This window comes from Dromiciops gliroides, chromosome 2, assembly GCF_019393635.1.
Source record: "Dromiciops gliroides isolate mDroGli1 chromosome 2, mDroGli1.pri, whole genome shotgun sequence".
NCBI classification, from domain to species: Eukaryota; Metazoa; Chordata; class Mammalia; order Microbiotheria; family Microbiotheriidae; genus Dromiciops; species Dromiciops gliroides.
In genome coordinates, this window is record NC_057862.1 from 530,764,924 (window position 1) to 530,777,099 (window position 12,176).

The window sequence follows — 12,176 nt, forward strand, 5'->3', positions numbered from 1 at the left end:
TTTCACATATATTGGTTCAATGTCTTTGACTTCCTTGGGATATTAGGTCATGAATGGGACCTGAGTCAAAGGTGACAGCAGTTTAGTTACTTTTCTTACATAATTTCAAATTGATATCTGGAGAGGTTGGATTAGTGCTCAACTCCTCCAACAGTATTTAGTGTTCCTGTCTTGCTATAGCTTCTCCAATATGGCCTACCAGTTTTTTTGTCATTTTGCAAATCTGCAGGTTTTTTATTCTATTAAAATGAGAGGGACAGGAGTTTATGGGCCTAAGAAGCTTTCTAGCTTTAAAATGTTACCATCTACATCAAAGCAAATACTCCATGAAAATCTCAGTTCGACAACGGTAACTTTATTTGGTAGCATTCTGCAAATGGGAGCTATCCAAATTCAATAAATCCTTTTTGAATCAGATTTATGTTTGCATATAGTTGCTTATGTGTTGTCTCCCCCATTAGATTGTGAGCTCCTTGAGAACAGGGCCTGCCTTTTGTCTTTCTTCATATCCTGCTTAGCCCAGGGCCGGGCACATAGTAGGGACTTAAAGCATGCTCCTCCATTTGAAATATTATTTCATTAGTATAGAGCAGGGCTTCCTAAACTTTTTCCACTCCAGTCCCCTTAGGTATATAAAATATATATGCATAACTTACCAAAAAAATTTTTTTTTTGTGGGGCAATGAGGGTTAAGTGACTTGCCCAGGGTCACACAGCTAGTGTCAAGTGTCTGAGGCCGGATTTGAACTCAGGTCCTCCTGGCTCTAGGGCTGATGCTCTTATCCACCACACCACCTAGCTGCCCCATATGCATAACTTTTACTGTTGCCAAACTTTTTGAGACCCCCCCACATTCGGTTACTCGACCCCATATGGGGTCACAACCCACGGTTTAAGAAGGCAGATTACTCCCAGTGAGTAAACTCCCTCTCCCGATGCAGTGGCGAGTGTCCTCACTCCAAAGAAGTCTGCGGAGGCAATGAGAGACGCCCTCCACGTGGCAGGTGCAGGTGGCAGGTGGTGCGTCGGTGCAGGATTTGCTTCCTGACTGCTAGGCCTTCTCTTTCATTCCTCTATAATGTTGGTTCGGTACCGTCCAAGCCCAGCTTGAGGGGCGTCTGTTTCTACCCGAAGTAGGGACGGGCGGGGAAGAGCGATAGTGCAGTTTGGTTCGGCTCACCAGGCTGGCCAGCAGCAAGCTGGGGTGGGTGGCACAGGCCGTCCCACTCCTAGCCATTACTCGAGTCTCTTTGGTTGATAGTCCGTACCAACCCCCCCCCCCCCCCCCTTCACACACACTATGACCATTTCTCTTCTCATCCTCTTGGATTGTCAGAGCTGGAAGGGCCCCTAGATATCATTTCGTAACTGTTCCTGCTACCTTCAACAAGTCATTTTAACCTCTATGCCTCAGTTTCCTCCCACCCCTTTCACGGGGCTTGGTGAAGACGGTGCTTGGTAAATAAACCACGAAGCCACTAGAAATGGAAGCTATTATGGAGTCCAAACCCAACATTTGTACAGTCGAGGCTCCGTGAGGGAAAGCTACTTGCTCACTGAGCAAGTTGGTGGGAGAGCAGAACTAGAACCCAGAACTCCGAGTTCTCCGGGCTTTCCGGCAGCGGACTCCTTCCTGCTCCCCTTCTTCCCTGCCCTCCACCTCTCCCCTCCCTCCTCCTTTCCGTTCTCATTCCTCTCCTTTCTGCCTCTATCCACATCCCTGCTCCCCTCTCCTCTCCAGCACTTCTCCGTGAGCTCCACCCTCAAGTCTCGCGACACGTGCCGCGCATCCCGAGGTCCACCTCCCCCCGCCCCTCTCTTCCTCCCACTCCAGCCCCTCTACCGCTTGGGGCGGGGCAGGGGGCCGGAGAGCGGAGCGGAGGCTGCGCCTGGGAGCTAGGGCGGGGGTGGGCCCAGGCGCCTGGTGAGCGCACCGCCCTCCGCCTGGCCGCGGGGGAGGGGCCGCGGGCGCTGACAGACCGGGCCAGCCCTGGCTCCGGACTGAGGCCGAGGTGAGAATTCCAGGAGGTCGGAGGGGAGCGCGGGGGTCGGGGTGGGCTGGAGCGGGGCAGGGTCGGGACGGGGGCGACGGAATGGGGACGCAGCCCCGGAGCGGGGGCGAGCGGTCTCCCGGATCGGCCTGCGGGGCCTGGGGGTGATCCTGGTGCGGCTCTCGGCCTCCCCCTCCCCCCAGCTGCTTTCCCGTCGCTGTCACTGTCACTGTCACGGTCGCGCTCCCTAGAGGTGTGCGGTGGGGTGGGGGTCCCCGGGGCAGAGCCACGAGCGAGGCCCGCGGGGGGGTAACGGAGGTGACGTTCCTTCCTCCCCCCCTCGGGGCCGCGACCACCGAGGTCAGAGGTCAGATCGGGTTGAGGGCACCGGCCGTCCCCGCCACCCGGTGCGGGGAGGAGGGCAGGAACCCTCGTGAGGGGTGTCGGGGCGTCGGGGCCTCCTGCGTTACTCCCCACTCCGCCTCCCTAGCCGGGTTCTGGAGGTCGTGGAAGCGCCGAATGGGAGCCTAGCACCTGGCTTCAGATGGTGGGCCCCCTTTACGCCCTAGCCACGAAGCCCGTGGGCAAAGTCCGCGGCTCCGCACCTCAGTTTCTCGGTCTGCACAATGGAGCTACTGGTACTTTGCCCTGCCCTACCCTGCCCGGCAGGGATGGGGCGAAGATAACAACCGGCCCCGTGCGTGCCAAGTGCTCCCTAAATCCTCAAACAGTTCGTACGTGCGGGCGCCGGTGGCCGTGGCTTCTAAAATGGTCGCCTTTTCCGAGCGATTCCACCGAGGAAGGGGGGAGAGAGGAAGAGGAAGATGTGATGGAATCAGGAGCCAGCACCTCTTTTCTACCACATGGCGGAATTGGTCTGCTCCCTAGATACCTAGATGCCTGAAACGGCATCTTGAGAATGCAGAACCGCCCAGCCGGGACGCCAGTGTAGTAAAGGAGAGCATCCCTGCTTAAAATGCCGGGGCTTTAGGACAGCACTGCTCAGGTTCCTTCCAGCACAGACTGATTTGCTGAGGACCCACTGGTCTGGGCACTGGCCTTAAACTGGCCTCAAGTTTCTCGTTCGGACTGCAATGAAGTTCTGGTGTTGAATAGTGAATATTTTGTTGCAGCCCAGGCTTGACCTTACCTAGAGTAGTATACTGGCCTCGCATAATTTATCTACTTGTCTAACAAATTGCACTTCTACATGTTTTATCCATCTTTTTTCCCCAGACTTGTCAACATCATGCCCCCATGATCTCCTCCCCTTTTCACCTCTTGTGTCTTGTCTTCTTCCCTTAGAATGTAAGCTCCTTGAGGGCAAAAATTGTTCCCTCTGTTTGAATTTGTGTCCCCAGCACTTAGCACATAGTGCTATTAAGTGCTTAATAAATAAAAATGAATTAATAAACATATGTAGTAAGTGCTTAATAAATGCTTGTTGCTTTGCCTTGCTTTTCTGAGTAACAGTGGGGAATCTAGCTCTAGACTGTTAATTGGCATACTACAAATATTTTGTTTAAAGGCAGGAACAAGCAGTTAACTTGTATGTTGGTTTTTAGTTTTGGGGGCCCTGTTACCTTTTGCATTTAGACACTGTCCTTTTGCAGAGAGAACTCCTTCATACCTTAAAATGGCCAGATCTTTTGTGTCACCAATTTTAATAGCATATGTGAAATTATTTCCTTGAGTCTGTTTTCTTTTTCTTGTCTTTTAGAAAATACACAATGTCAGCTGTGGGGCAGCAACAAGAACAGTTGTCCCAATCAGATCTTTCCCCATCATCAAATTCATCTAGTTCCTTTGAGATAATAGACATGGATGCTGCCAGTTTGTACGAGCCTGTATTTCCTCATTGGTTTTACTGCAAGATAATAGATTCTAAAGAGACATGGATTCCTTTCAACACTGAAGATTCACAGCGGCTGGAAGAAGCCTATGGTTCTGGTAGGCAGAACATGGTGGCTTTTGGTAGATGATAATAATTCATGTTTATTTGGTCCTTTTCAGTTTAGAATTAGAAGATCACAGAATCTCAGAATTGGAAGAGACTTCAGAGGTTATTTAAGCCTGAACTTGTTACCTGCACTATAAATCCCTCTTATAAATCTCTGAGGAATTGTCATCCAGCCTGTTCTTAAAGCCCTCCTTTGATAAAGAATTCCACATGTCTTAAAACAGTCTATTCTAATCTTGGACAGTTCTAATGGTTTTTCTTAATTTAAAGCTTAAAAGCCTCTCTGCAACTTCTTATACCTATTTTTGCTAGTTTTGTCTTCTAGGCCCAAATGAAACCAATTTCATCCTTTTTCTACACGGTCACCATTCCAAGTATTTTAAAACAACCTCACTGTCCCCTCAAATCCTGTTTTACGTTAAACATTTCCACTTTCTTCCACTGATCCGCAAGTAGTGTGGTTTTTATCCTGGTTATCCTCTTTTCCACACGTTCCAGTTCATCAGTGTCATTCCTAAAGTGTGGTACCCAGAACAGAACACAGTATTTCAGAAGTGACCTGACCATGTCAGACCTAAGTAAGAACTATTACTTCCCGTGTTCTGGACAATATTGTTCTGTTATTGCAACATAAAATCATATTAGGTTTTTTGGCTGCCGTTGTCATATTGACATACTAAGTTTGTGTAATAAATAATTTTGAAATCAATGGATCTTTTTAACCAGAATTGTCTAGCCACGCATCTTCCACTTTGTGTTTTTGCAGTAGATTTTTTTAACCTAATTTTAAGACTTTATGTTTACCACTATCAGATTGTATTATTTCCCAGTTTAATCATTTAATCCTCAAAAGAACTTCTGAAGTTCCCAATCAATTATTATTTGTTAGCTGCCCTTCTCAGTTTTGTGGCATCTTCAGAGTTGATAATAAATGCTCCCTCTATAACTTTACCTAAACCATTAATAAAATATTGATCAAAACCAACAGTAGTTTACAAACATTTTCCTCATATCCTTTATTAATATCCCAGTTTTATCGATGATGAAACAAGACCAGTGAAAGTTAGGTGACTTGCCCACAGTCACCTAGCTAATAAGGAACGGAGTTGGAATGTGAACTCAAGTATTCTGATTCCCAGGTTTAAAGTTCTTTAGATCTACTTAAACTATAAATAACATAGAACTCATAATATTAACAAATCCCATATTTTCTAAAATAAATTGAGAATGTTATAGCATTTTCATGTTGGGTTACTAGATGGTTCAGTGGTGGTAAGGAAGCTTGTGGTAAGGAAGACCTGAAATTCTATCCTGCCTTGGGCACTTGCTAGCTGTGTGACCTGGGAAAATCATTTAACTTCTCTCTCCTTGTCCTCCTCTGTAAAATTGGGGTGATAATAGGACCAACCTCACAGGGCTGTTGTGAGGATGAGATGAGATCCTCACATGTGTAAAGTGTGGGGGCAGCTAGGTGGCACAGTGGATAGAGCACCGGCCCTGGATTCAGGAGGAACTGAGTTCAAATCCAGCCTCAGACACTTGACACTTACTGGCTGTTGACCCTGGGCAAGTCACTTAACCCTCATTGCCCCCCAAAAAACAACAAAAAACCACCACAACAACAACATGTGTAAAGTGCTTTGAAAACCATAAAACATTATTATATAAATGCTATCAATTATATAAAAACTACAAGCTTGACATGAGTACCTTCTGGTAAAAATATCTAACAATAAATCATGGCTATCCAGAGTTTTGGGGGAACAAATCATTGTCAGTAGAAGAATTTTGAAATTAACACTTTTGAGTACTTAAATGGTTTTTATTTTAATTTGTTGTTGATGGGAATCTTTCAAAACTGTTTTTATGTACTTAAATTGAGTGTGCTGAATTTGTTTTAGCTTTTCATGATGACTAAGGCTTATCATAGAATCCTAAAATTGGAAGACACTTAGAGGCAGTTATTAGTATTACTTATAATCCTTCCCTCAGGGGCTATGGAGGGATGAAGCTTTAACCATTTTTAAAATGCAATGCTTATTTTTTGTAGATTATTGTTTCTGTAGATTTTGTGTCTTCCTTTGTTTTCAATCATCACTTTTTGCTGCTGCTGTCACTGTGCCTATTTCTTAATAGTCATTTTCCCTCCTTCTAATAGGTTGCTTCTCATTTGTTCGAAGCTGAGAACTGAATATAAATAATGATAAATAGACTGTGAGTAAGGACCTGAGGGACTCTGTTAGTATATGAGCTTTAGGTCATAGTTTTTATGACATTTATTTTTGCTTAGAAACTTTATTTCCTTTCTGTTTTTTGGTTGCTTTATGGAAAAAAAGAGGCCTGTCTTGTTTGAGACTTTGTTTGCATTATTTGAAAATAAAACCTTTTAGAATTTTAGTCAGTTTATTTAAAAAAATGTATCTTCCCAATTTGTTTATCTTATCTTTGAATATAAGATTCTTATTTATAAATAGGGGTTTCTTTGGTTATTAGAAAGCTGGAGGGGCAGCTAGGTGGTGCAGTGGATAAAGCACTGGCCCTGGATTCAGGAGGACCTGAGTTCAAATCTGACCTCAGACACTTGACACTTACCAGGTGTGTGACCCTGGGCAAGTCACTTAACCCTCATTACCCCACCAAAAACAAAACAAAACAAATCAAAAGAAAAAGAAAGAAAGAAAGCTGGAGTTTCTAGCCTCTGTGCCATTTGAAACAAATAAATTTTGGATTCTACAAAATAGGGTAAAAATGCCCTACAGTATAATGTCCTATTAAATAGGGTAAAAATCATGTACTCACAGCAGTCACAAATTTCATTTGTATAGTCAAGCAAAAAATTCAGAAGGGAACCCCTCATACTTAGTTATTTTAAAATAAACAAATTTCTTGTTGGTGATTTTTCTATGAACAGAGAAGGCCATTGCCTGTTCTCATGTGCAATGTTTGGGTAATAGCTTGTCTGTACCTTATAGAACTCAAGTATGGTTACAAGGAAATGTGTAAAGTTCTTAGGGACTACTTTCTTCAGTATCATACATACAAGTTGACAGTGCCATGAGTTTGTAACATCATCCAGAATTTAATGTATGATTATATTATACTTTTTTTCTGTTGTTAAATGTGTTTCTCTTCCCCTCCCCATTTTGCTCTTAGAAAAAGATTGTAATGGAATGGTTGTTCCCACTGATGGGGGCCGATATGATGTACATTTGGGAGAGAGGATGCGGTATGCTGTGTACTGGGATGAGCTAGCATCAGAAGTAAGACGCTGTACCTGGTTTTACAAAGGAGACAAAGACAATAAATATGTTCCCTATTCAGAGAGCTTCAGTCAACAATTAGAGGTAACTAAGCTTCTCTACACAGCAGTTTAGTTTTTAGTTTATCAGTTTAGTTTTTGTCTTCCTTTACTCCTTTTTTTCTTTGCTCCTTTTAAAAATATCTTTGAATCCTGTGTAGTATCAGAATCATAGATCTTTAGCATTCCTTTCTTTTCAAGTTAACTTTGAAAGAAGTTTTTATTTTTTAATTTTTAAAAGACTTTAGAAAATGTTAATGCATTTATCTTATATGGTCATTCTTAATGTTTGTTATAGTTAATACTGTAGATTAGATTCTTTATGTCTGTTTTCCTCCCTTGTGCAGTAGAACTCTGTAATTATGTTATCTTGAAATTAAAGGTGCTTAATGAATTGGACTGTACTCTAGCAAGATTCTTTGGCCTAAGTTGTTTTTACTTGAAATTCTAATAGAAGAGTCTAATGAAATGTTTTTTCTTCTAAGGAAACCTACATGTTTGCTGTAACTTTGGATGAATGGAAAAAGAAACTTGAATCCCCAAACAGAGAAATCATTATATTACACAATCCAAAGGTAATCAAAGACTTCCTCTGATATGATGAAATTTTGAATTTACTTAGTAAACAGAATGCTGTTTCTTACTTTTTTTTTCTCTCAGGATTCAATTCATTCATCAATTTCATCAATATTTTCTTAAGAATTTTAAAACTGGTAGTACACTGTCTTTATTTACTTCTACCTATCTTGTGATAAAGGAAATACTCTACAGAGAAATGTGCCACAGTGAATTAAGAAACCAATATGTACAAAGTACTACAAAACTCTGTATGAGTATGGGCCTTCCACATGTTGCAAACCAAAAAGAGTAAGGTATCTTTTAGATGAATGCAGGAGTGTGACAGTTGTATGTAACTCTTTTAATTATATGGCGGTCACTCCTTCAGCCAAAATAAGGGAATGAGTTTCTACTTGTTTGTCTCATTTCATTAATATGGAAACATATTACTTATTACTGACAGAATCTACCAAGGCCCAGGTAAGTATCCTTACTCATTTCTCTAATGCTTTCCCCTGCCTATATCTCTGCTTTCTTCATTTCTATATCTCATCTACTTAGAACCAGGGTCTCCTTGCCTTTCCTAGATGACAATTAACTAACTTGATAAACTAATTGTACTAATATGCTGAGAGAACATTAAGGAGATTCTGAGCCCTCTCCACCAGTTCTTACACTATTGAAGGTATCTTAACAGGGGTTTTCTAGAGCTAATTGCTTATTCTTTGGTCTGTAGTATTAACTTATATAAAGTAAAACAATAAAATCATTTAAGATAGCATTGATGAGGTTGGCATAAAAATCACTAATATCAACTGGAGGAATAATCTATAAAGTTTAATCTAACTTTTAAAAAAAGAAACCATTTAAGAATATCACAGAAAATAACTTCTCTATTAAAAACATACTGACAAGTTTGCCCAGTGCACAATCTCAAGGTTCTTTTCTCAAGGTACAGTAGCTACCTATCAACTCTTGTCTCTGATTCAGAAATGTATGATTATGACATGTTAGAAATTAGGGTTTTCTCCTTTGCCAGAAGTCCTTAGAGAAATTACTTCAATATAGACTTTGCTCATTGCTTTGATATTTTTGTTTAAGCTGATGGTCCATTACCAGCCAGTGGCGGGATCTGATGAATGGGGATCTATACCTACTGAACAAGGGCGACCCAGAACTGTGAAGAGAGGAGTTGAGAATATCTCTGTTGATATTCCTTGTGGTAACTTTTTCTAAATATATCTTTTTCATATTTTCCAAAGTAACATTTCTTTGTATTCATTTTTTAAATTGTGGCCTTTATATGTAGGCTTAGATTTCCTTGGTGCCCAAATTAAAGTTTTTTAAAATAGCCTTCAGGCATATGGGTTTATTCTGATAAAAGATCAGCATTTGCTTTTATTTTCTTTCTGAACTTAAAACCAGAGAAGATCAGTGTTTCCATATACTAAGTACTGGAAAAGAGTATGTTGCAAACATGGTTGTGGATCTTTACCACTTATGGATGGCTTTTTTGTCTTTCAATGTATACAAAAAAATTCAACGTTTATTTTCGGAGATGTTCACAGCTTGTCTGTGTTTCCTGTTGACTTTTCTTTTTTTCTCTTTTTTGCATTAACTCCCTTTCTCCCAACAATTTTTTTTTTGGGGGTGAGGCAATTGGGGTTAAGTGACTTGCCCAGGGTCACACAGCTAGGAAGCGTCAAGTGTCTGAGGCCGAATTTGAACTCAGGTCCTCCTGACTCCAAGGCCGGTGCTCTATCTGCTGCGCCACCTACCTGCCCCCTCTCCCAACAATTTGAAAGAAATTGTAAAGAATTAATTGTTTTTGAAGTTTTTATGACCCCATCTTTTGGCTAGAATTAAAAAAAATCCAGCATGCACACTGGCCTGGGGCTCAGATGCAGCGCCTCTGCAAACACAAGGCAAGGTGCTCCACCACTGGTTGTAGCCGTTGCCATGGCATTGGCGCCTCATGTCATCACCACTCGCCGACACCTACATGGGCCTGGCAAAATTATAATGACCGGAAGACCAGTGAGGACAGTCATGTGACTGTCAGAGTGGTCAGCCAATCGGCTTGGGGCTGTGTGTGGTCAGCCTGGGGTCTGCTGGAAAGAAGGGAGGTTTTTTGCCATTCTAGCTTGAAGATGGGTCATAAAAACCTCTTTACAAAAGAAAAACAAAATCTTTGTATCAAATATGGATAATCAAGCAAAACAGATTCTCATACTGGCATGTTTAAAGATGCATATTTCATTTTGTACCTTGAGTTCATCACCTCACTAGGAGGAGGTAGTATAGAATGTTTCATCACTGGCCCTCTGCAATTATGGTTGGTCATTGTGTTGATCGAGTTCTTTTTTTCCCCCAATTTTTTAACATTAAAAAAAAAAATAGGGGCAGCTAGGTGGCACAGTGGATAAAGCACTGGCCCTGGATTCAGGAGGACCTGAGTTCAAATCCGGCCTCACACACTTGACACTTAACTAGCTATGTGACCTTGGGCAAGTCACTTAACCCTCATTGCTCCACCAAAAAAAAAAAAAGAGGGAAAAATATTTTTTGGGGGGTGGGGCAATGAGGGTTAAGTGACTTGCCCAGGGTCACACAGCTAGGTCCTCCTGAATCCAGGGCTGGCGTTTTATCTACTGCACTACCTAGCTGCCCTCAATTTTTTAAAACATTTTTTAACATTTTTATTTAAAGTTTTGAGTTCCAAATTTTTTCCATCTCCCCTCCCTGAGATGGTAGGCAATAAGTATAGGTTATACATATATAATTATGTAAAACATTTCCATATTAGGCATTTTGTACAAGAAGACTCGAATTTAAAAAAATGAAAGAATGAAAAATAGCATGCTTCAGTCTGTATTCAAACAATATCAGTTCTTTCTTTGGAGGGTGGATAGTATGTTTCATCATTCTTTGGGATTGCTGAGAATAGCTAAGTCATTCACAGTTCTTCATCAAATAATAAAGTTACTGTGTACAACATTCTCCTGGTTCTGTTCACTTCACTGTGCATGAATTCATGTAAGTCTTTCCAGGTTTTTTTTAAAACCATCCTGCTTGTCATTTCATATAGCACAATAATATTCCATCACAATCCTATACCACAGCTTGTTTAGCCATTCCCCAGTTGATGGGCATCCCTTTGATTTCCAAGTCTTAGCCACCACAGAAAGAGTTGCTATAAATATTTTTGCACAAATAGTTTCTTTCCCCCTTTTTGGGATGTGTTTGGGATATATACTTAGCAGTAGTATTGCTGGATCAAAGGGTATGCACAGTTTTATAGCCCTTTGGGCATAGTTCCAAATTGTTCTCCAGAGTGATTGGATCAGTTCATGACCACCAACAGTGGATTAGCATCCCATCTTTTTTTTTGTCACTTTGGTAGCCACTCTGATAGGTGTAAGGTGGTACCTCAGAGTTGTTTTAATTTGCATTTCTGTCATCAATAGTGATCTAGAGCATTTTTTCATGTGACTATAGATACCTTTGATTTTTTTTTTGTCTGAAAACTGCCTGTTCATAACCTTTGACCATTTATCAATTGCTGAATGACTTTGAGTTCTTAAGACTTTTTTACTTTCATTTCTTTATTGTGTTGTTTTTCGTGCATAGATTCTCTGGGTTCTTCTCACTTCACTCTGTATCAGTTCACACAAGTCTTCTGCTGGTGCCCTTTATAGTAATAGGAAAGTTGGGAAAGGGTGTACTTGGGAAAGATAATGAGTTCAGTTTTGAACATATTGAATTTAGTGTGTATTCAGGACATCCAGTTTGAGATATCTACTAGGAAGTTCAATAAGCAAGAGTAGAGATCAGGAGAGAAGTTAGAGTTGGATAAATAGATCTGAGAATCATAAGCATAGATATGATGATTTCATCAGTTGAGCAATATTTAGAGGGACAATTCCTTGGGAATACTCATTATCATTGTTTATGACTGATTTAAATCTAGCAAAGGAAACTAAGAAGGAGTGGTCAGGCAGGTAGGAGGAGAACCAAGAAAAGATCAGTGTTATAAAAACAGAAAAGAATGTCAAGGAAAAGTGGATGCTCAACAGTCCCATGGTTGCAGAGGAGGAGATTTTAAAAAGTCCATTAGGTTTAAGAATTAAGAGATCATTGATAACTTTGGAGAGAGCAGTTTCAGTTGAAGGATGGGACCAGAAGCCATATTGCAGGGTTAAGAGAGAGGAAGGGAAGTAGCAATAGCTAGCCGGGATGAATGTTTCAAGTGAGGGTTTTTGAGTACAATGGAGATGTGGTCATGTTTGAAGGCAATGGGGAAATAACCAGTAGATTGAGATTAAAGATTAGTGAGAGAGTTGATAGAAGGGGCAGATTGCTGGAGAAG

At 41.4% G+C, this 12,176-nt stretch overlaps 1 protein-coding gene across 2 annotated transcripts in view; it reads left to right on the forward strand.

The window, feature by feature from the left end:
* Positions 1–1,858: 1,858 nt before the first annotated feature.
* Positions 1,859–12,176, forward strand: part of DDHD2 (DDHD domain containing 2) — a 29,041-nt gene continuing 18,723 nt past the window's right edge. For both annotated transcript variants that reach the window (XM_043983256.1, XM_043983257.1), the window contains exons 1-5: positions 1,859–2,012; positions 3,712–3,941; positions 7,105–7,295; positions 7,735–7,824; positions 8,909–9,029. In XM_043983256.1, coding sequence (XP_043839191.1) covers positions 3,722–3,941; positions 7,105–7,295; positions 7,735–7,824; positions 8,909–9,029 — 622 coding nt within the window. In that variant the 5' untranslated portion in view covers positions 1,859–2,012; positions 3,712–3,721. The remainder of the gene's footprint in view (positions 2,013–3,711; positions 3,942–7,104; positions 7,296–7,734; positions 7,825–8,908; positions 9,030–12,176) is intronic.